This window comes from Chiloscyllium plagiosum, chromosome 25, assembly GCF_004010195.1.
Source record: "Chiloscyllium plagiosum isolate BGI_BamShark_2017 chromosome 25, ASM401019v2, whole genome shotgun sequence".
In the NCBI taxonomy this organism is placed as follows: domain Eukaryota; kingdom Metazoa; phylum Chordata; class Chondrichthyes; order Orectolobiformes; family Hemiscylliidae; genus Chiloscyllium; species Chiloscyllium plagiosum.
Window position 1 is genome coordinate 14,067,797 of NC_057734.1, and position 23,565 is coordinate 14,091,361.

A 23,565-nucleotide genomic window follows, 5' to 3' on the forward strand; every position below is an offset into this window, starting at 1 on the left:
AGGTCTGTGAGTTGGCTTCTGGCCTCCGTGATGTAGAGGCTAGTGTGCCATACAACCACTGTGCCTCCCTTGTTGGTAGGTTTGATGGTGTGAGGGTGGGTTGGAGTGGAGAGAGTGGAGGGCTGTGCATTGCGAGGGGGGGAGGTTGAAAAGGGTGAGAGAGGTGGAGAGATTGAGGCGGTTAATGTCGCTATGAAGAGATCGAGGGCGGGTAAGAGGCCAGCACGGGGTGTCCAGGTGGATGAGGTGTGTTGGAGGTGGGAGAAGGGGGTCATCAGAGGGTGGGCGAGAATCCTGGTTGAAATAGGCACGAAGGTGGTGGAAGAATTGTTCGATGTCTCGCCACGCATTGAACTCATTAATCCGAGAGCGTAAGGGAATGAAGGTGAGGCCTCTGAGGATGAAAGATCAGTCCTCAGCAGAGAGGGGTAGTTTTGGAGGGATGGTGAAAACTCGGCAGGGCTGGAGCTGGGAGTGGGGGTGGGGTTGGGCGTGGGGGCAGGGTTGTGCGGGCAGAGATCGGTGTGGGGGTGGGGTTAGGTGTGGTGACGGAGATCGGCATGGGGGTGGAGATGCATGCGGTGTGGTGGTTGTGCAGGTTAGTGATGTCACTGGGGGCGGAAGTGGCTGCGGCGACGGCAACCCAGGGGGCGGAAGTGGCTGTGGTGACGACAGAAATGGTGTTATTCCCGATAGCCGTGGACCCCGCGGAGGCTGTGAATCTGTCGGCGATGGTCTTCCTGGCAATCGTGGAGGCGGTTGTCTGGGTGGCGAGTGCAGAGGCTGCGAGGTCAGTGGGGGCGGAAGTGACGTCATGGTTCGCTGCGGCATGGTCTTTATGGTTGGGCCGATCCAGGAAAAATGTTGGGAGCAAAGTCCAGAATTATTCCTTGCCTTTATCAACCTGACAGAGATGTTTGATCCTCTAAATTGTGAAACCCTATAGATTATTCTCCAGTGCTTTGATTGTTCAATGAAGTTTGTCACCATCCTGTAACCCCATGCATGATGAAATTTTTGCTCTGCTGAGCAGAAGATCTGAAACCACACCTTGTCCACCCAGACTAGAATCAAACAAGGTTGTGTGATCACCCCTATCTTGCTCACCTGTCTGAGCATTGTCATTCCCTTCGTCCAACATGAACTACCATTCAGTAGTCCAATATATTCTAGATGGCATGCTCTTTGACCTTAGTTATTTTCAGCAAAAACAAAGCTCATCCCCATGGATGTCAATGACCTACTGGTTGCATGATGGCTGAACACCACAGGAGACAAAATATGCTTAATCTTTTCAACATGTTGAAAAGACATAAATGGCTTGTCCTCAAATGTCAAGGCAAAGTCTTCCACCCACTTTCCCCTGCATTCCATTTCCCCACATCTAACCCCCCACTCACTTTTTTTTGGGTCGAAGGGTGGCTCTGAAGTAAATGCAGTTTCTGTTTTCTTTTTGCACCTTTTCCAAGAAGTTCCACCAATGAAGTCCAGCATAAAGTACTGTGCCAGCAGTGCTCCCTTCAACTTGTAACGATGTGTGTTTGACAACAGGAATTTTTGGAATTCAAGAAGGGTCCTGATATGCAAGGTTGTGGTGTTGACAACTTTCCTGTACTACAATGAAAGTTAGATTGTGTATAAACACATTAAGATTCTTGAAAGTTGGCACCAGCAATGCTTATGTAAAGTTCTGGGAATCTAACTGATTGGATCAACGTGAGCGTCTTCTGTGAAGCTGCATCTACCAGCATTAAAATGTTGCTCTTAAAGAACCAATTCAGGCACAGGTGAATGCCCAAAAACCACCTTCCGGGGCACGTTCTTTCTGGTTCTCCATTACTCAAAAGATAGCCAAAGAAAAAGGTATATGCATATGTTCAAAGCTGCCCTAAAACACAGGCATTAACTCTATTGACTGACTACAGAGTTGGAAGCTGCTAACTGCTTCGCATGCGATTTTTCCTGATCCATTTAAGGTGCAAACAGTTTCAAGGCTTGGTGTCTCAATCATGAGTTGTAGCAGCAGTGGCAAAGGAAGGAGAAGGAAGCCAACCTGAGGCTGTGAATACATTTCTCCACTACAGTGTGGCTTCCCTGAGCGGAGAATTGGGCACTTCAGTCGTTTGACTACTCATCTAGTCTGCCACATATTATCATAAAATAAACCAAAGAACTGCAGATGCTGGAGGCCTGAAAGAAATGACAAATTCCTGGAGAAACTTAGTATCTCTAACAGCATCTGTGGAGAGAAAGCAGTGTTACCATTTTGGGTCCAGTGACCCTTCTTCAGAACCCTTGGTGCCTGAATTCTCCCATACATCATCCTTGATTCCAAGGGACCATCGCTGATAAGAAACAACAATTGATTATGAGGTGGAAGTTTTTAATTAAAGTTCTTTCACGGAATGCCCCCAGAGGGCAATTAAGAGTCAACCATACTGTGGATTTGGAGTCAACCATACCAGGTGAAAATGGCAGTTTCCCTCCCTAAAGGACATTAGTGAAACAGATGGGTTTGTTTCCAACAATTAACAATGAATTCCTGGTGGTTTTAGACTCTTAATTCTAGATTTTTATTGAATTCAAGTTCCACCATCTGCCATGATGGGTTTCGAACCCTGGTCCCGAGAATGTTACCTAGGCTTTTGGATTAAGAGTACAGCAATAATATCATTAAGCCATTGCCTGTCCAGGAGTTTTTAGTGATGGAATAGATGTACAGTGGAAACTTATCTACATCAGTTAAGATGACAAGGTTGCAAAAGTCTAGTTGAGCCTTAGACAGTGACCAAGTAATTGGGTGGAGTTAAGATTGGGGGCCAAAGACCATGGCTTTGACCTCCACAATACCTATTGTGAAAAAAGTTCTGCTCTTTAAGGATTCTACATGCCTAACTAACCAGGCAAATCAGAGATACTAGAAGTGTAATGTGAAAAGATTAAATTGGAATATCTCTCTGGACATGTATGTAATATTAAAGGGTTAAACTGCACTGACTCCACATTATGGAAGTGGGTGGGGACGATATTCATGCAGGAATACAGACGACTCCGACCCCATTTAGACAATCATTTTCTACTACTCCCCGTACTATTATCAAATTAAACTAACATTCAATTTCTTCCATTCAGTAATGCATTCATAGCCGTCCCCTGAAGCTAGGGCATATTACACCTACATTGTCTTGGAGATTCACTGAGTCAGGAAATCGTCTGCATAATTTCCCAGGATTAGGGTATTTACATTTGAATTACCTCAGAGGATGATCTCATCTTACCATTGTACCTGGGGTAATGTGACTGTGAGGGAGTGGCTAGAGTACCTGTAAGCATTACCAACTGACCTGTATAAAGTGAATGTGTTTTCTTTAGAGGCCTCTTTGACTCAACTTCGCCTGCCTGCGAAGAGGTCCAAAGGGTCACCGAATTTGAACAGGGTTTAATAAATTTTAACTGTTTGCAGAAGTTGGTGCATGCGAATTGCATCTCGTGTGTGAAATCTTGGGGGGAATAAAAAAATACCTAAGAGGGTGAGCGGTTGTTGTGGGTATCATCAGTATAAATGTTTTAAAATGTCACCTAAGACCATAATGAAGTTAGAATTGGGCAAGGACTGATCCTTGGAAGTTTCTATAACTAATATTTGAGCAGAGTCTGTTGCCAATAACATGTTTGTTCTAATTGCTGAGTTGACTTTGAAATTTGCAGTACCCTAAAAATGTTCATACTGTGTGTGTGTGTTTGTGTGTGTGTGTGTTCTGCCTCTGATCAGTTAGTCACATTATTGTAATTCCATTTTGTTTTTCAGTCATTGGAGACGTTGGACAATGGAAAACCATACCACGTAGCCTACATGGCAGACCTAGGTTTAGTTATCAAATGTCTCAGGTACACATTTACTTTATGTACCCTCTTCAGCTCTTACTGTTAAGGGTTTAATAATGTTGCTTGGCTATAGAAAGATTAGTATTTTCAATTTGTGTTCTCTTTTACTTCATTAAGTAATTGATTTTAAGTGCATCATTTACTGATCTGTAAAAAGCAGCGTCTTGTTTAACTAAGTTTTTTTTTTCTGCTGAGAATTCTTTCTAAATTTGTTTGAATTGTTTTTGTAAGTATTGGGCTGAACCTTTATCAAGAATTAAGATTCGACATCAGGACCAACTGTGGGTCCAAACCCTGACACAGTCAATGAGTCATGCTCACCTGCTCTATCTTCAGGACTCAGCGAATTAAATTGCCTTCAAGGAGGCTTGTCTAATTATGGGGTTCATAGATTGCCTCTGCAGGTATGAGGAGTTATTGGAATGCCTGGGGCTGGGAAAGGTAGGGGATTGCAAGCATCTCAACATGAAGATCTGATTCCCTTCTCCAGCAAGATCAATGTTGGGAGCCTAGGGCTCCTCCGGTGCTGCCTGAACTGCTGTGCTCTTCCAGCACCACTAATCCAACCAACAAGCAATTTTCAAAAATTTCCTACTTGCAAAGTTGACGCTGTGGACTTTCACCGTGGCTTTGAACGTTGAATGATTGTTCTAAGAAATGCTGTTACCATTCTATTTGTGACCACTTTTATTTATCAACAGACTTTTTAAAAACAAATATGCATAAAAGTTGCTGTATCACAAACCATTGCTGATCATTACAAGTCCTGTGTATTTGAAGTTATGATATGCTATTTGTATATCAAAGTTTAGCCTGGGAAAGATGAACTGCTTCAAATTTGGACACAAATGGAAAGTTAGATTTACATTCTGTTCCATATTTGTTGTAAGCACATTCTAGATTTGAATGCAATGAAGAATTTGCTTGGGAAATAATGAGACTGTTAATGCTGCATTGGTGAATTTTTTCGCCACTTAAATTTAAAATAAAACCACAAACTAATATTTGGAGGGTATTTAAGCAACCTGTCTCTTTCAGAACGCGTGTCAAGATATTAAAGCTCTTCTGAAAACTCTACTGCATTCGTACAATGAACGAAAGATTAGTTATTTGGAGAGATTTCAGATACAAGGGCTCTTCATCTTGGAAGCAGAGGTGGAGGAGGTTTGATGTTTTCAAAATTGTGAAGGATTTTAGTGAAATAAATAAGAAATGGGTGGCTGAAGAGTCAGGAATCAGTGGGACAGATTTAGTGATTGAAAGGAGGGCAAAATAAGGAAGCTTTTTTTAAAAACGCAAACTATTGGAAGTCTGTTTGTTGCTGTGGTTCTGTTCGCCGAGCTGGAAGTTTTTGTTGCAAACGTTTCGTCCCCTTCTAGGTGACATCCTCAGTGCTTGGTTTCCTCCTGTGAAGCTGTGGTGTTTCCTCCGGCATTTATAGTGGCCTGTCCCTGCCGCTTCCGGTTGTCAGTTTGGAACTATTGGAAGTCTGTTTGTAATGCTGACGTTAGACCCAAAATGATAGTGTTAAAGCTAGACCACATTAAAAAGAAATTTCCTCCTATTTTCTCCCTATTTTGAGCTAGCAGAATGGTTTTAAATAAAAAGTTCCTCTCTTTGGAAACAATGGGATCCCCTTGGTATTATCAAATTCGCAGTATATTAAGCAATATTTTTGATGACTTTTCACTAATGTGATTGGGAATACATTGCCCAAGAAATGGTGGAATCAAAAATCGTTTGAAAGGAAATTGGCTAAATTGCCAAAAGGAACCAATTTGCAGAGCTATGGTTCCCATGCCAGTTGGATTGCAGTTATTCATGGTGTAATTGTTGAAGGCAATTAGTAATGGGCAAATAAATGCTGATAATGCTTATTTCTGAAAAATATTTTTTTAAAGTGGGCTTAAGTGGTCTCCCTAATAGACAGAACAAGTGCAATGGGCCAAAGGGCCTCAGTGTTCTATCATGTCATTCTGTATACTTGAATATAAATTTATTCAATCTTTGGGCTCAACTTATTGATTTACAGATGGAATTCTTCTCTAGTCTTATATTGTTACTTCACCATTTGTATAGATTCTTGAAAGTACTCCTTTTTAAGAAGGTAATTTCAGTTTGGAGAACTTTTTTAACAAAAAGTGGTAATATGTTCTGAGCTACACGAAAACTGTAGGAGGAGGAGGAAGAGAAAATAAAGGCCCAACAAAATTGAGTCACTAGTTTGTTTTGACAATGTGTTTGTCCCTAGTGAGTAAATCATACAAACCAGGAGGAGCCCAGATTCTGTCCCCAGCCTGCACTAGATTAGTTAATTTCAGTGGGAATTGTAGAGAGGATGTGAGAATAACCTGAGAAGGGGAAATTGGTCAGTTTAGATCCTTAATTGACCTCAGGAGCTTGACACCAGAGGTACTATTCTTGGAGCTCCTACCAATGCCTTTTGTAACCTCGAGTAGCTAATTATTACTTTTAGTAAGAAGACCTTGCATGTGTTGTTTTAAATGGTTAATTCCATTATTAGTTGGAAGTTTATTTCTTCTGGCTATACAGCTTTCATTGCATTGTGTTAAGGGGGTGGGGATGGTGGGGGTGTGGAGTGGACAGACTGCACAATAGGAGTTGAATGGAGAAAGCAGTTGTAAACGAGAGAGCGGTTTTAAATCTATGAACAATGACAGATTCAGTAACCTGGGAATCAGAAAATTTTGTAAAGGCTCATGCTAATGAATTCCCTAAACTAGAGATTCAGCATTCAATCATAAAGCTGCAGAAGTTCAGGAAAATGTGATCATGGATAATGTGAATGCTATTAGAATGAACACTGATATTAGATGTGAGACACAGTAAGAAAGGATAGTAGCTTCTGGATAGAATGTTCTACCTTTTGTGTATAATGCACTAACTGTGGCCTCTATGGTCTGTGAAAGATAAGTTTAGGTGATTCCTTTGTGTAAAATGTTATCTTGAATAAAACTTGACATTTACTTGTTTTTAAAAAATTGCTGTGGTGTTTAAGAAATGTAATGCTTTTTGTGAGTGGCTTTCAACTTAACGGGCATAGATAATAATTAAGAATGTTAATGAATTCTTCTTCTTCTCCTTCTGTGTGAATCCGAAGACTCCATATGTGAACACCAATACAGTAAGGCAATGTTAATAAACTAATACATCACCTAAGTAAATGAAATAGTGAGAATGGCAAAAGAGCCCTTGACTGAAAATAAACTGATTCCTGCTGCATTGGAAGCATAGGTTGTCCAACTGAAATCATTTATCTGAGGCCACTACAGCAGAACCACCTGTAGTGCAACCTGACTTCTAGGCAAATCTGGATCTGCTTAATGCTTGCACTTGGACTGGTTCTGGACGAGAGAGGTCTGGTACTTGCCTTGTGCTGATTCTACCTATAATCCCTCAAATGCATGTAGGCTCAGTATCCGATATGGTAGCTGCAAATGTGAAATAATTGAAAGTGCTGTTTCTTCATTCTCCTCTTGATGTTCTTGGTCAGGTTGGACTTGGATATGTGGAAGGAAAAAGTTTGTCATGCATGGAAAGTAGAAAGTCAGTGAAACCCAGGTCCTGTGAACAAATGAATAAAATGACAATGTACATGTTTGCCTATTCTTCCTTTTTGATTAGTTCCTCTGATCTCCCCCATTTCTATCTTTCCTTTTTCTCCCTTTTAGAGGAATAAGTGTCTTGAAGTCTTTCTAGCTGAACTGAGCATAAGCTCTGGTGTGGGTGTAAGATTTTTTTAGTGCCAGTGCTAATTGTGAGGATGAAATAAAAATGTGAATTTTGAGTATGATACTTGATTGCTCAAATTGGCATTATTAACAATATCTAATGTATGAGGCTGCTGGTGCAGGTGATAAGGTTTGACATTTGGAAATACATTCACTGACCTCGACTACTTACTTGGGATTTTTGAAATTCTCACAGCACTGCACTCACTGATCCTTGGGGCTTGAGTCATTATGTTGACATCCACAATTATCTGCAACTACTGCCTTTTTGACAGGTACCTAGGGATTTTCCTTCTCAACCTCCAGGTTCAACCCTCCCCTCAGTGCATTCTTTCTTTGCCATCCCAATTTCCCAAAGTCAAGTTCTCTTCAGTCACAATTCAAAGAGCATCTCCCTTTTTAATAGGGAGCAGACTAGCTTTAAGTTGTACTAGTTAGCTACAATATTGAGGCCTTGCTAATGTCATAGAGCTCTTCAGCATGGAAACAGACCTTTTTTGTCTAACTTGTCTTAGCCCATTGAATGTTTTGGTGAATGTAAAGATCATTGAAATGACCAAACAGCATCAAGGTGACATTCTGCTTGCATTGCAACTGATCAATCAAGTTGTACATGCAATCCTGCATGCTTGTTTTCATCATCTATTCAATTTCAGCTTTATTTTTGTTCTTTTGAGGACTCCACAACACAATGGTCAAGATGTGTTGGGGCAGCCATTTATTTGCAGAAGTGGTATTTTGTAGCTTTAAGTCAATTTCCTGGGGACAGAAAGCTTTGCAAGATGGTATCTACAAAGTGTTGGGCAGAGCAATAGATGTGATCTATATGGACTTTAGTAAGGTGTTCGACAAGGTTCCCCATGGGCAACTGATTAGTAAGGTTAGATTCCGAATAGAGGGAGAACTAGCCATTTGGATGCAGAACTGGCTCAAAGATAGAAGATAGAGGGTGGTGGTGGAGGGTTATTTTTCAGATTGGAAGCCTGTGACCAGTGGAGTGGCACAAGGATCAGTGCTGGGTCCTCTACTTTTTGTCATTTACATAAATGATTTGGATGCAAGCATAAAAGGTACAGTTGGTAAGTTTGCAGACACCAAAGTTGGGGGTGTAGTGGACAGTGAAGAAGGGTACCTCCGATTACAACAGGATCTTGACCTGATGGGCCAATGGGCTGAGAAGTGGCAGATGGAATTTAATTCAGATAAATGTGAGGTGTTGCATTTTGGGAAAGCAAATCTTAGCAGAACTTAATGGTAAGGTCCTAGGGAGTGTTGCTGAACAAAGAGACCTTGGAGTGCAGGTTCATAGCTCCTTGAGTGGAGTTGCAGGTAGATAAGATAGTGAAGAAGGCTTTTGATATGCTTTCCTTTATTGGTCAGAGTATTGAGTACAGGAGTTGGAAGGTCATGTTGCAGCTGTACAGGACATTGGTTAGGCCACTGTTGAAATGTGTGCAATTCTGTTCTTCCTATTGGAAAGATGTTGTGAAACTTGAAAGGAGAGGCTGAACAGGCTGGGCTGTTTTCTCTGGAGAGTCAGAGGCTGAGGGATGACCTTAGCGGTTTACAAAATTGAGGGGTATGGATAGGGTAAATAGGAAAAGTCTTTTCCCTGGGGTTGAGGAGTCCAGAATTAGAGGGCATAGGTTTAGCGTGAGGGGGAAGGATATATAAAAGAGACCTAAGGGGTAACTTTTTCATGCAGGCTTGGAATGTATGGAATGAGCTGCCAGAGGAAGTGGTGAGGCTGGTACAATTACAACATTTTAAGAGGCATTTGGATGGGTATATGAATAGGAAGGGTTTGGAGAGGTGGGACTAGATTGGGTTGGGATATCTAGTCGGCATGGACAGGTTGGACTGAAGGGTCTGTTTCCATGCTGTGCATCTCTGACTGTATGGATACAATTGAATAACACAGTGCAGAATGTGTAGGTATGAACCCACAGTGCTGTCTGCCTCATGGTGGATTAGCACAGTTGGAAATGTACAAAGCAAATAAACTAATGGTGTGACTTGGAAATTATCCCTTAATCTTTGAATTTTTTTTTAGGTACTACGCAGGCTGGGCTGATAAATATCATGGTAAAACCATCCCTATGGATGGAAACTACTTCTGTTATACGCGTCATGAGCCAGTTGGTGTGTGTGGGCAAATCATCCCGGTGAGTGAATACAGAAAACTTTAAGAAGTTTTACTGTACAGATGAGAAGCAATCTTTGCTTTCCATTTTCATAAGGTTCTTGATGCATATTTTAGAGCGGTTGTTATTTGAGGCATTTTGTTTCAAATGAATTGGTTAACACTGATTTCTTCATCTAAATTTTTTTTATAGATTTTTTATTAGAAATTTAACATTTTTACAAGTTTACAAAAATAAATGAAACTCTCAGAAATAAAAATTGATATACAATTAGCTCAAATATACAATAGCCAAAATTTAACAAAAAACAAAAACAAATAAAAAAAAACTGAAAAAAGAAAAAAAACCAAAAAACTCAACTATCTACTAATCTAACCTACAACTAACCAGAGTGTATATTTAAGTCTCCTACATGCTCGGAATGTGAATATACAATAGCCAAAATTTAACAAAAAAAACAAAAACAAATTTAAAAAAAAACTGAAAAAAGAAAAAAAAACAAAAAACTCAACTATCTACTAATCTAACCTACAACTAACCAGAGTGTATATTTAAGTCTCCTACATGCTCGGAATGTGTTAACATCAGATGTAATAAAACCCGTATTCGTGCGGGATTCCTCCCCCGAGGGGCCCCGGACCAGCCAGGTTTGTAATCTCAATTAAGATCATCTAAATTTTAATACGAAAAACTTATTTGTATCTATTTATGATGAATTTTGTGCTAATAGGACTTGCACAACATTCAAGCAAAGTTACCTGATCATATTATTGGAGACTTTTCTGAGACAGGATTTATAATTATTTGGAAAAGCATAGTTTATTAGAGATAGTCAGCATGACTTTGAGAAGGGCAGGTCATGCTTCCCAAACCTTAATGAATTATTTTGAGAATGTGACAACACAACACAAATTGACGAAAGTAGAGTAGTGGATGTGGTATATGTGGATTTTAGCAAGGCGTTTTGATAAGATTCCCCATGAGTCATTCAGAAAGTAAGGAGGCATGGAATACAGGGAAAATTGGCAGGTCCGTAGAAGGCAGAGGGTGATAGTAAATGGAAAGTTTTCAGCCTGGAGCTTGGTGACCAGTGCAGTTCTACAGGGATATGTTCTGGGAGCTCTGCTGTTTGTGATTTTTATAAATGACTTGGATGAGGAAGTGGAAGAGGGGTGTGATTAGTAAGTTTGCTGATGACATGAAGGTTGGAGTTGTGGATAGTGTGGAGGGCTGTTGTAGGTTGCAACGGGACCTTGACAGGATGCAGAGCTGGGCTGATAAGTGGCAGATGGAGTTCAACCTGGAAAAGTATGAAGTGATTCATTTTGGAAGGTCGAATTTGAATGCAGATTACAGGGTTAAAGGCAGGATACTTTGCTGTGTGGAGGAACAGAGGAATTTTGGGATCCATATCCATAGATCACTCAAAGCTACCCCACATGTTGATAGGGTTGTTAAGGCCTATAATGTGTTGGCTTTCATTAGCAGGGGGATTGAGTTTAAGAGCTGCGAGGTTATGCTGCAGCTCTATAAAGCCCTTGTTAGACAGCACTTGGAATATTGTGTTCAGTTCTAGTTGCCTCAAAAAAGGAAAGATGTGAAAGCTTTAGAGAAAGTGCAGAGGAGATTTACCAGGATACTGACTGGACTGGAGGGCACGTCTTATGAAGAAAGGTTGAGGGACCTAGGGCTTTTCTTATTGGAGCGAAGAAGAATAATAGGGGACTTGATAGAGGTGTACAAAATGATGAGAAGCATAGAGTACCTGCTCAGGACCTAGCTGTATTGTCAGTACTTGCTCATGAGAAACACATGCAGCATGTTAGTGCAATTTGGCAATTGGAATTAGGTTAAATACCAATACTTGGGTTAGTAAAACAAGTTGAGTGGAAGACTATAATAGAAGTTACAAATTGTTTGTTGGTAACCTGATTACTTTGGAAAAATTCAAAATTATTTTAAACTGGGCAACTGTATATTTGTAATTTTCCAAAGCTGCATGTTGCTTTTTAAATATTTTGGTACTTACCTTGTTCATCCTTAATTTAAATATATATATTTTGCCCTAAACTCTGGTTTTAATCAAATAGCCAGGCTAATCACTTTGTCTGATCCTGAGGAACCATGTTAAATAGTACAGTGGTCCAATTTAACCAGATGGCTCACTGTTGGTTTCTGCTCAGAAAGGCAACCAATATATCCTGAAGCTAACATCATTGCAAATAGCCGCAGAAGTAATAGAAATATCGTTTGAATTTGGAAAATGGGTGGATTGCTTCACGATTAAAATGAAGTTTCCAATCAAGATTGAAGTATTATTTGCCTATTTCTGTGAGACCATGTATACATGGATGCAGTGGAGATCCTTAGATCTGTTTCAAACTTAAGTACCTGAGTAAATGATGCATGCCTTTAAATACTAAACATTTCTCAATCACTGTAAACAACCCCAAACATTATTACTCAGTTGGCAGCCAGCCAGGCTGGAACTCCTTTTGGGTATCAATAACAACTGTAAAGAAATACCCTACATCAGAAGGTGTGGTAGTCTTAGAGTTACCGAAAAAGTGAGGGTTACTAGGCTGCTTATTCTACAGTTCACACCTGCCAAGTTGGCATTCTGATTTCTTTATTTGGAATTGCTTGTGAAACTTGTCCAATTCCAAACGGTCGAGTTCCTTTTTGGTTTCTGCAAATCGTCCATTTTATGATCTCTATTATAACTTAGTTGCTTCACACCAGCTGGAATGTTCATTCTTCCTAACTGTGGCTGGAACTTGGGCACAGTAACCTATTTACCTTGGAGAGCTGCTTTCTACATTGTTTTCTGTCTGGCTTGCAGCTAACGTTTGTTTTTCCCAGTCCGCTGTAAAGTCTTATTGATTCTCACATCTTTGGCCTTATCCAACAACTATTAATAATTTCTATGTATTTCTTTATTTTAACATCCAATTCTATCTCTTTTTCAGTGGAATTTTCCACTGTTAATGCAGGCCTGGAAGCTTGGACCAGCACTAGCAACTGGAAATGTGGTGGTGATGAAGGTGGCAGAGCAGACCCCATTAACAGCGCTCTATGTTGCAAATTTAATCAAGGAGGTAGGGCTAAGTTTATTTTAAATTGTTTTTAAAAATAATTAATTAAATGTGCTAAAAGAAAATTGCACTTCCTTGAATATTGCTCATTGGTTTTGTCGTCGTAATTTGTTCATTAATGCCCTTCGGGGAGGAAGTTTCCCTTCCTTATTCCAGCTTGCCCCTGTTTCTGGATCCACTACAGCATGATTAATAGCGCCTCAGCTGCCCTCTGAAATGGCTGTGTTAAGCTACTTGGTTCTTTCAAACTGCTATTTAAAAAAAAAAAGCATATGGTCTGTAAAGGGTTTAAATAACATAGCTCTCACACACACTCGGGCAGTTAGTGAGATGCCAACATTTTATTGTCTAGTCTGCAATGTTCACATCTGAAGAAAGATTTTTGTCTTGAAAAGTTTCCAATTTCACTTTGGCTATGGGAATGTGATGAGACCATATCTTGATTGTTGGTGTAGGATGGAAAGTAACAGTATAACTCGCCTATGGTCACTTTCTTATTTATAAGTAGTAACGATATCGGTTGATTGTTTGCATTCTAATCTACTTTCTGTGAAGGTGTAGAATAAAGGAGGAGGAAGGAAACTTCATTTAGAAACCAAAGTTGATTTAAACAATACCTAAGCCTTCAAGATGATGTTGAAGCATTCTGAAATAGCTCCTGTTTCCTTGAATATTGCTTTGGCTTTGCACACGATGTTACTGTCGTGTGCTTATGGGTGCCTTATTGATGGTGGTGATGTCACCTGTTGTATAAATCTAATTTTCTGCCAATCCATTGATATGCAAAGTTCTTGGAGCAGACTTTTGTTGCCTATTGCAATGGATTTCCACAGAGATGCCTGCAAGAGTTGTTGCAACAGTTTTTGAAGAAAGCCAGGGCTTGGAGACATTGGATCCTGAGCTGACTTGATTTTCTGCTTGGGTATTCCTGCCTCAATTCATAGTAGTCACCTGTATCATTGAAGCATGATTTTCTATTTTTAATATTGACTTCCTCCTGTCGTAATGGATAGCATTCTATTAAAAGTAAAAATACTATGGATGCTGGAAATAAGAAACAATTCTGGAAAAGCTCCAGTCTGGCAGCATCTGTGGAAAGGGAAGGTGTTATGGTTTCACATTTAGTAAGGCTCGCTCTTTCTTGACAGATAGTATCAGACCTACAATATTCCTCCAGCCTTGTTTGTTAGTGTTCTGTTAGCTGCCTTATCACTTGCTCTACCTGCATACTAACTTATGACCTGTGATAGAGCCCCTAGATCCCTCTATGCCTCAGAATTTTGCAATTGTTCTGTTTTAAATAATGTTTTTATTCTTCCCCATCAGTGACCATCTTCAAATTTTTCCAAATTATGCTCCTGTTTGAAAGATGTTTCCCTATTCGATTGTATCAGCCTGTAATCTTCAGAACATCCTTTTCTACTTATCTGTGTATCATCTAAAAATGTAGCCGCCATGTCTTTGTCTCCTTCATCTTAGTAATTGATATAAATTGTAAAAGGTTGAGGCCCCAGCAGCAATCCCTGCAGGATCACACTTGTCACACCCTGCTAAACCAAAAAAGGCTGATATCTGCATGTTCTGTTTTCAGTCTTCCATCCATGCTAGTATATTGGCCTTTATACCATGTGTTCTAATTTGTGCCAAACCTTTTATGTAGAATCCTCTTAAATGCCTTCTGAAAATCCAGATATAGTACATCTCTTACCCGCTTACCCATGATGTATGTTACTCCTTAAAGAATTGATTTATTGTGGGATCCCCTAGCCCTGTTTATTTCATGATTCTTCTGTTTTGGAATGTAAATAGTCCTGAGTTATGGCTTCACTAGATTACACTTGATTTTTATATGTGCCTGGTGTAGCCTCTGGTATGCCCTTCTGCACTTTTCATTGAATCAAGTTTAATTCTGCTGCTGTTGACCAACATTAGCTCTTGAATGCACAAGTTTGAGTTGCTGGACCTGTTTGAAGTCTCTCCCTCGTTTTGAAATGGTAGAAGTGCCCCACAGCGCACTGGATGGAATCCTTGATGTGAAGGTCTGACTTCAACGTACTGACTGGTGGTCAATCCAATGTGTACTGTCATGAGTAGCTGCATCTATGATGGGTAGATTGGTGAGAATGACTTTGGTAAATTTTTCTTATTATTGGTTCTAACCCCAAATCGCATAGACCCATCTTGACCAGTTGTCTCCGTAGTGATGCTACTGAGCCACTGTTGGTGATGGATGTTGAAGTCCCCCGTCCAGTGCACATTAAATGCTCTTACCATCTTTAATGTTTCCTCCAAATGTTGTTCAAATGGAGTATTGATTAATCAACTGAGTGGCGTGAGGTAGGTGGTAATTATTGTGAATTTTCCTTATCTATGTTTGACCTGATGCCATGAGGCATTGTGGGGCCTGGAGTCCATGTTGTGAACTCCTGGAGAAATTTAGATTAGATTAGATTAGATTACATTACAGTGTGGAAACAGGCCCTTCGGCCCAACAAGTCCACACCGCCCCGCCGAAGCGTAACCCACCCATACCCTAGATTTACCTCTTACCTAACACTATGGGCAAATTAGTATGGCCAATTCACCTGACCTGCACATCTTTGGACTGTGGGAGGAAACCGGAGCACCCGGAGGAAACCCACGCAGACACGGGGAGAACGTGCAAACTCCACACAGTAAGGAAATTCCTTCCTTACTCTTTACTGCTGTGCTGTCAAATTTGGTGAGTCTGTCCTGCAGATGTGATAGGATATATCCAGATTTGGTGATGATGGTATCTGGGACATCGTGTGATTCCATAAGTGTGACAATATCAAGCTATTGGTTGACTAGTGTGTGGGACTGTCCAAAGTTTGGTATAGTCCTGTGATTTTGGTAAGGTGGACGTTGCAATGTCAACATCGTCATCGGTGCCTAGGTCGATGCTGTCTGGTGCTTCCGTTCAAAGGTTTTGCTCCTTATTTAAATTTTGTTTTGGTTTAATACAGCTGAATGGCTTGCTAGAAGACAGTTGAGAGTTCTTGATAGTGTTGTGGACCTGGAGTCACATGTTGGCCAGACCAGGTAAAGTTGGTAGGTTTCTTCCATAAAGGACATTTGTAAAAACCCTTCTGGTTTACTACAATCAATGGTCATTGTTAGGTCAGCTTTTAATTCCAGTTATTTACTGAATTCAGATTTTGCCATCTGCCATGTTGGGATTCTAACCCATGTCTCCAGAATATTAAATTGGGATTCAGGATTACTAGTTCAATGAGATTACCACACACTTGCTGCTTCCCTCTTGTTCATATAGTTTAACCCTTTCACACTCGATATCCAGGCTCTCACTGTTGTCAGCCCACGTCATTATTTGATCCAGTTCTGGCTGAATGGTAGATATGAGTTGAATGGAGTTGAAAGATGGTTTATTGCTGATGAAGCAACTGTAGATATTTGGGACCAGAGTACTGCTATAAGGAGTTCCTAGAGCTGACATGATTAGCCTCCAACAGCCACTGGAGATTTTTTCCTTGGTTTCCATTGACTTCAATTTTACTAGGATTCCTTGGCGTCATATAGGTTGGAATACCTAAAATATCAAGGGCAGTCTTCCTGGTGTACCCTGTAGAGTTTGACCATTCTGTCCATATTTACATTGAGGCTATAATGAAGTCTGACAACATCCAAGCCAAGTATCTCTTAACAAATGATTGGTAAGAGCCATTTGATAGGACTGTTGATGACCGACTGTTCCCATTAATTTGCAATAGATACCAGAGTCTGGATCTCCAAAGCTAGAGATTTATTTTTCTCAAACTATCAGCCACAAAGTTTATAAATGACACTATGGGACGAGAGAGAAGAGAGCAGGTGTTAAAGGTGCAAAGGTGTACTGACCCATGTAAATTAGGTGAACCAATCATCACTCTAAAATTTCAGCAAGGGCAGCACTTGATGGCACTGATGTATATGTTTTTGGCATAACTGCTAGGATTGCATTTTACATATATTCAATTCACTTTTTTATATCATTTCAATTGGAAAAATAGATGAATGTTGATGGCAGAAATATGCTTGAATTGGATTTGTGGGAAGGATTTTCAGTCAGTTTCTCTTAATTACTGTCACATTACACATTTTTTAAACAGGCAGGATTTCCACCAGGAGTCGTGAATATTATTCCTGGTTTTGGAGAAACCGCAGGAGCAGCAATTGCCTCACATATGGATGTTGATAAAGTTGCATTCACAGGATCCACAGAGGTCAGTTTGGAAATTGAGGCACTTCAAGTCAAACTCTGGAAGTTTACAGATTGGATCAGTGAATAGCTCATTCATTCATTCATAGAATGCACAACAAGTACAAATCCTGGAAATGTAATACTCAATTGAACTGTATAAATCTGTCTAGTTTATATGCAGTAATACATTTTATTTAATTGGGATTTTTATTACATTTCACTGTGCTATAATATCCTTGCTATGAAAGCTCTTCAGTTATTGGCCAACCAGAATAGTTATTGCATTCCTGCCCCTCTATTACCAAAGCTTGCTTCAAACAATGCACACTTGCATACAGTTCTGCAGTTGATCTGTCTTGGTTGTGTGCTCCTGAATTAAGCCATGCAAGCATGTAGATGTCAATTGAACTACTGGATCAACACCAGTAAATAAAAGATTCTATAGAAATAAATTCAGGCCTTGGAGGTCATTTAACTAATGATTTTGGAATACTTTATTTTGGGCTCATGAGCTACACTGTCTTGCCATATCCTGATGATGATTTCTTGTATTTCACTATTTCCTGTTCACCGTTTACTTTTTCTTAATATACTTGTTTTTTCAGAAGTGTGTTCCTGTCTTATTCTCAGGTTGGTCACCTGATCCAGCAGGCTGCAGGAAAAAGTAACTTGAAGAAGGTGACACTGGAACTTGGAGGAAAAAGCCCAAATATTATCCTCTCTGATGCTGATCGTAAGAAATCCTTTATTACATGCAGCTTGAGTTCCACTAATCATGACTTAAAAGCAGAAGTTGCTGGTAAGAGTCAGCAGATCTGGCAGCATCTAGAACATAGAACATAGAACAGCAGATCTGGCAGCATCTAGAACATAGAACATAGAAAAATACAGCGCAGTACAGGCCCTTTGGTCCTCGATGTTGCACCGATCCAAGCCCACCTAACCTACACTAGCCCACTATCCTCCATATGCCTATCCAATGCCCGTTCAAATGCCCATAAAGAGGGAGAGTCCATCACTGCTGCTGGCAGGGAATTCCATGAACTCACGACTCGCTGAGTAAAGAACCTACCCCTAACATCTGTCCTATACCTACCACCCCTTAATTTAAAGCTATGCCCACTCCTTGCCACAGAGTGCTGTAGAGACAGAGTTCTTGTGTATGTTTAAACTGAGATAGATTCTTGATCAGTTGGAGAATCAAGCGCTACAGGGAAAGGGGCAAGGAAGTGGAATGAGGACTGTTGGATCAGCCACGTATCAAGGAATGTTGGACCAGCAGGCTCGAGTGGCTGGAAGGTATGCTCCTGGCTCTATTTCTTATAGTCTTAATACATTCTCCTAGAAACAGAGATTGTTGAAGACGGTTAAGGGAATAGGTTTCCTCAATGTAAAGGTTGTTGTTTATGAAAACATCCAGACGAGAGATATTTCATTGTAAATCTGCAAAAACTTTTAATGGAAGACTGAGAAAATCTTGGTAGCGTGAGTGCTCGTGGGAAAAAAAGCATCGCAGCTTATGAGACTGGAACAGTTAAATGAAACATGCAGATCTGGTAGTGAAGGAAAATTACCTCAAGTTTTGAATAACTAGAACGTTTTTAGATTGATTCACTCATGGAACATGGGTGTTGCTGGCTAGCTGGCATTTATTGCCTGTCCATTGTTGCCCTGTGAGAAGGTGGGAGTCAGCTGCCTTTCTGAGCCATTGCAGCCCATGGACAGTAAGGAGACCCACAATGCTATTAGGGAGGGAATTCCAGGATTTTGACCCAGTGACAGTAAAGAAGAATGACACATTTCTAAATCAGGATGGTGACTGGCTTGGAGACACTTGCAGGTGGTGGTGTTCTGATGTATCTGCTGTCCTGGTCCTTCTAGATGGAAGTGGCTCTGGATTTGGAAGGGGCTAAGGATCTTTCATGAATTTCTGCAGTGTATTTTGTAGATATACACACTATCACTACTAAATGTCGATGGTGAACAAAGTGGGTGCAGTGCCAATCAAGTGTGCTGCTTTGTCCTGGATGATGTGAAGCTTTTTGAGTGCTACTGGAGCTGTACTTTTACAGTAAAGTGGGGAGTACTCCATCACACCTGTGCCATGTAGATCATGGACAGGGTTTAGGGAGTCAAGAGTTGATTTATTCAATGCAGTATTCCGAGCCTCTGAGCTACTCGTGCAGTCACTGTGTTTATATAGAATCCCTACTATTTGGAAAGAGGCCCTTTAGCCCAACATGTCCAACACCATCCCCCGAAGAGCATCCCACCAAAAAACATCTCCCTACCTTGTCCCTGCAACCCCCACGGCTAATCGCCAAACCTACACATCCCCAGACAATGGACAATTTAGCATGGCTAATGGCTAATCCATCTAACCTGCACATCTTTGGACAGAGAAAGGAAACCACAGCACCTGGAGGAAACCCTTGCAGACATGGGAGAATGTACAAACTCCACATAGACATTTGCCCAAAGCTGGAAATGAACCCAAGCCCCCTGTGCTGTGAGGCAGCAGTGCTAAGCACTGAGCTACCGTGCCACCCCAGGTGGTGCGTCCAGATGAGTTGCTGGTCAATGGTAACCTCCAGGATATTGAGAGTGGCGGATTCAATGATGGTAACACACTGAATAATTAAAGGTTGTGGTCATAATGTCTCTTAGTGTTGCTTGCTGGAAGAAGTCCGGCTCTGAATTGATGAGATGGGCTTCAAACACTGTGGCACATCTGGGAGGAGGAGAGTTCCCTGGAAGCTTTGTTTCAGGATACAGTCGCATCTGGTAGATTAATTATTTCAAATTTGGTAAGTAGGGTGTCACTGCAAGTGAGGCAGGTCGAGGGATTCTGCATTCAGGAACAGAGGAGCCTCAGCTCTTGACCTTGTCCAACAGGTACGAGGTATTTGCTCCCTGTGTGAATGAGGAAAAGGGCTGCAGGGAGAATGAATCAATTGACCACTGCACCATGGGACGGGAGGCCATTTAAGAAGCAGGAGCAAAAAGACAAGTGGTAGTTGTAAGGGATTCTATAATTAGGGGGATAGTGCTCTTAGCTCTCTCTTCAGATCCTTCCTGGCTACCTTATAACTCTCAATTGCCCCAATTGAACCTTCACGCCTCATCTTTACATAGGCCGCCCTCTTCCCTTTAACAGGGGATTCCATTCCTTATTAAACCACGGCTCCCTCTCACAACCCTTTCCTCCCTGCCTGACAGGTACATAATTATCAAGGACACTCAATAGTTGCTCCTTGAACAAGCTCCACATATCAATTGCGCCCATCCCTCGAAGCCTACTTTTCCAAGCCACGCATCCTAAGTCGTGCCTCACCGCATCATAATTTTCCTGCCCCAAGTGCTCACCTACCTCCAATTCTAACACCTGGCCTGGTTCGTTACCCAGAACCAAATCCAGTATGGCCTCACCTCTTGTTGGCCTGTCTACATATTGTCAGGAAACCCTCCTGCACACATTGGACAAACACCGACCCATCTAACGAACTCGAACCATAGCTTTCCCAGTCAATATCTGGAAAGTTAAAGTCCCCCATAACAACCACCCTATTACTTTCACTCCTCTTCTCCTGAATCATCCTCGCAATCCTTTCTTCTATGTATCTAGGACTATTAGGAGGCCTGTTTTAAAAAAAAAAAACTCCTAACAGGGTGACCTCACCTTTCCTATTCCTAACCTCAGCCCAAACTCAGATGGCGAGTCTTCATCCATCATCCTTTCCATTGCTGTAATACTATCTTTAACAAGCAATGCCACACCTCCCCCTCTTTTACCCCACCTCTGACCCTACTGAAACATTTAAACCCTGGAACCTGCAACAGCCAATCCTGTCCCTGTTCTACCCATGTCTCCGTAATAGCCACAACATCGAAATCCCAGGTACCAATCCACGCTGCAAGTTCACCTACCTTACTTCGTATACGTCTTGCATTGAAGTATACACACTTCAAGCCACTTTCCTGTTTACAGGCACCCTCCTTTTGAGATTGATGCCATGTTCCTAACCTCCCTACACTCCAGGTCCTGCACCCTATAGCTACAGTCTTGGTTCCCATGCCCCTGCAGAGTTAGTTTAAACCCCCCCTCCCCAAGAGCACTAGCAAACCTCCCCCCCAAGGATACTGGTGCCCCTCAGGTTCAGGTGTAGACCATCCTGTTTATAGAGGTCCCACCTTCCCCAGATAGAACCCCAGTTATCCAGATACCAGAATCCCTCCCTCCTGCACCATCCCTGTAGCCACGCATTTAACTGTTCTCTCTCCCTATTCCTCGACTCTATCACGTGGTACAGGTAACAAACCAGCGATAACAACTGTTTGTTCTAACTCTGAGGTTCCAACCTAGCTCCCTGAAAGCCTGCCTAACATCCTCAGCCCTCTTCCTACCTATGTCGTTGGTGCCAATGTGGACCACAACTTCGGGCTGCTCCCCCTCCCCCTTAAGGACCCGGAAAACACGATCAGAGACGTCATGTACCCTTGCACCTGGGAGGCAACATACCAACCGTGAGTTTCTCTCGCCCCCACAAAACCGCCTATCTGTGCTCCGAAATATCGAGTCCCCAATAACTATTGCTTTTGCTTTGCTCTTCTCCACCCTTCCCTTCTGAGCAACGGGGACAGGCTCCGTGCCAGAGGCCTGTACCCCATTGCTTACCCCTGGTAAGTTTTCCCCCCCACAAGTATCCAAAACGGTATACTTGTTCTTGAGGGGAACGGCCGCAGGGGGTCCCTGCACTGGCTGCTTCCTCCCAGTCCCCCTCACTGTCACCCATCTATCTGCCATCTTTGGAGTTACTACTTCCCTAAAGCTCCGATCTATGACCCCCCTCTGCCTCCCAAATGATCCTAAGATCATCCAACTCCAGCTCCAGTTCCCTAACACGGTCTTGGAGGAGCTGGAGATGGGTGCATTTCCTGCAAGTGTTATCAGCAGGGACGACCATCTGTGAAGAGAAACCAGATCCAGTGACTCTGCCTCTGAGGAAGGGCCGCCAGACCCAAAATGTCAACTGATTTCTCTTCTCAGAATCTGTCAGACCTGCTGAGCTTTTCCAGCAACTTCTATTTTTGCTTCTGGTTTACAGCATCTGCAGTTATTTCGGTTTTTATCCACTAATCTTGTGTTTGTATCTGACTGGAGAGATTACATTAAACTGCTGGGATCAATAAAACTCAATTTTTGTTGCTGCTAACTATGCATTCACATGCGTATGCGCACGCGTGTTTAATATCTTAAACGTATGTGTATATTGAGGGAGGTGATGGCCTACTGGTATTTATTGGTGGACTGTTAATCTAAAGACCTGGTTTAGAATCCCGCCATGGCAAATGGTGGAATTTGAATTCAACAGAAAAATCTGGAACTGAGTCTAACGATGACCATGATTCCATTGTAGGTTGTTGGGAAAACCCATCTGGTTCATTAATGTCCTTTAGGGAGGGAAACTGCCATCCTTGGTCTGGCCTACACGTGACTCCAGACCCACAGTAATGCGATTGACTCTTAACTGCCCTTTTGGACAATTAGGGATGGGCAATAAATGCTGGCCTAGCCAGCGATGCCCTCATCCCATGAATGAATAAAGAATTTAAAAAATAATAAATGATAAAGAATGTGTACATTGTTTTATTTTTGAAAGGAACAAATTGAGAATTTTAGTCCACAATGTCATCCTTCCCCTCTAAGAATTTATGAAAAGCTGTTCAACTTAATTTTTTGCTTGAATTTGCTTATACAATATATATGGTCAGAAGTAACGGTTCATTGTTTAGGTGCAGATTCAAGCTTCCCCAGCTAGATTAAGCTGACATTGCCTTTGTAAAATATCCTGCTATTGCGATAGAAAGGAGCATCAAATGTTAGTTACTACTTGGGCCTACTTGCAGAGTTCAGAGATCTACTGTCCTCGTCTTTGCTTTGCTCTTTTTTTGATTAGAGCAAGAAAGTAAAACTAAAGTCAACATAGTCCAAGAGAGCCATATGGCTGCTCTGTTTATTACAGAAAACCTGAGGGTTACCACACCTCAGGCAAGGAGAGAGGATGAGAAGGAGAGTCCTTCATGATAACCTCAGCCAGTGTGAGAATTGAAACTCTACTATTGGCACTACTTGGCATTGCAAATCATTGTCCATCCAAATATTGTTGGGGTTGGTTAGCTCAGTTGGCTGAACAGCTGGTTTGCAATGCAGAGTGATGCCAACAGTGTGGGCTCATGAGGTTACCATGAAGGTCTCTCGTTCTCAATGTCCCCCTTCATCTAAGGTATGTTGACCCTTGTGTTAAAACACCACAGTCAGCGCACTCTTCCCCCTCCCCATCCCAAAAGTCATAACTAGAACCTGAAGGAAGTAATCTGCAGATTTGGTCTGGAGGAGGATTTACCTCCAGACCTGAATGTTAAAGTGTCTTTCTTTAGCAACAAACTTGAAATAAACCAAAAATGTG

At 41.6% G+C, this 23,565-nt stretch overlaps 1 protein-coding gene across 1 annotated transcript in view; it reads left to right on the forward strand.

The window, feature by feature from the left end:
* LOC122562400 (aldehyde dehydrogenase, mitochondrial-like) overlaps window positions 1-23,565 on the forward strand; it is a 45,621-nt gene that overhangs the window by 13,286 nt on the left and 8,770 nt on the right. Inside the window, exons 3-7 of the mRNA XM_043715257.1 lie at window positions 3,809-3,888; window positions 9,691-9,802; window positions 12,751-12,879; window positions 17,007-17,120; window positions 17,729-17,831. Of these exons, the coding sequence (XP_043571192.1) occupies window positions 3,809-3,888; window positions 9,691-9,802; window positions 12,751-12,879; window positions 17,007-17,120; window positions 17,729-17,831 (538 nt within the window). The remainder of the gene's footprint in view (window positions 1-3,808; window positions 3,889-9,690; window positions 9,803-12,750; window positions 12,880-17,006; window positions 17,121-17,728; window positions 17,832-23,565) is intronic.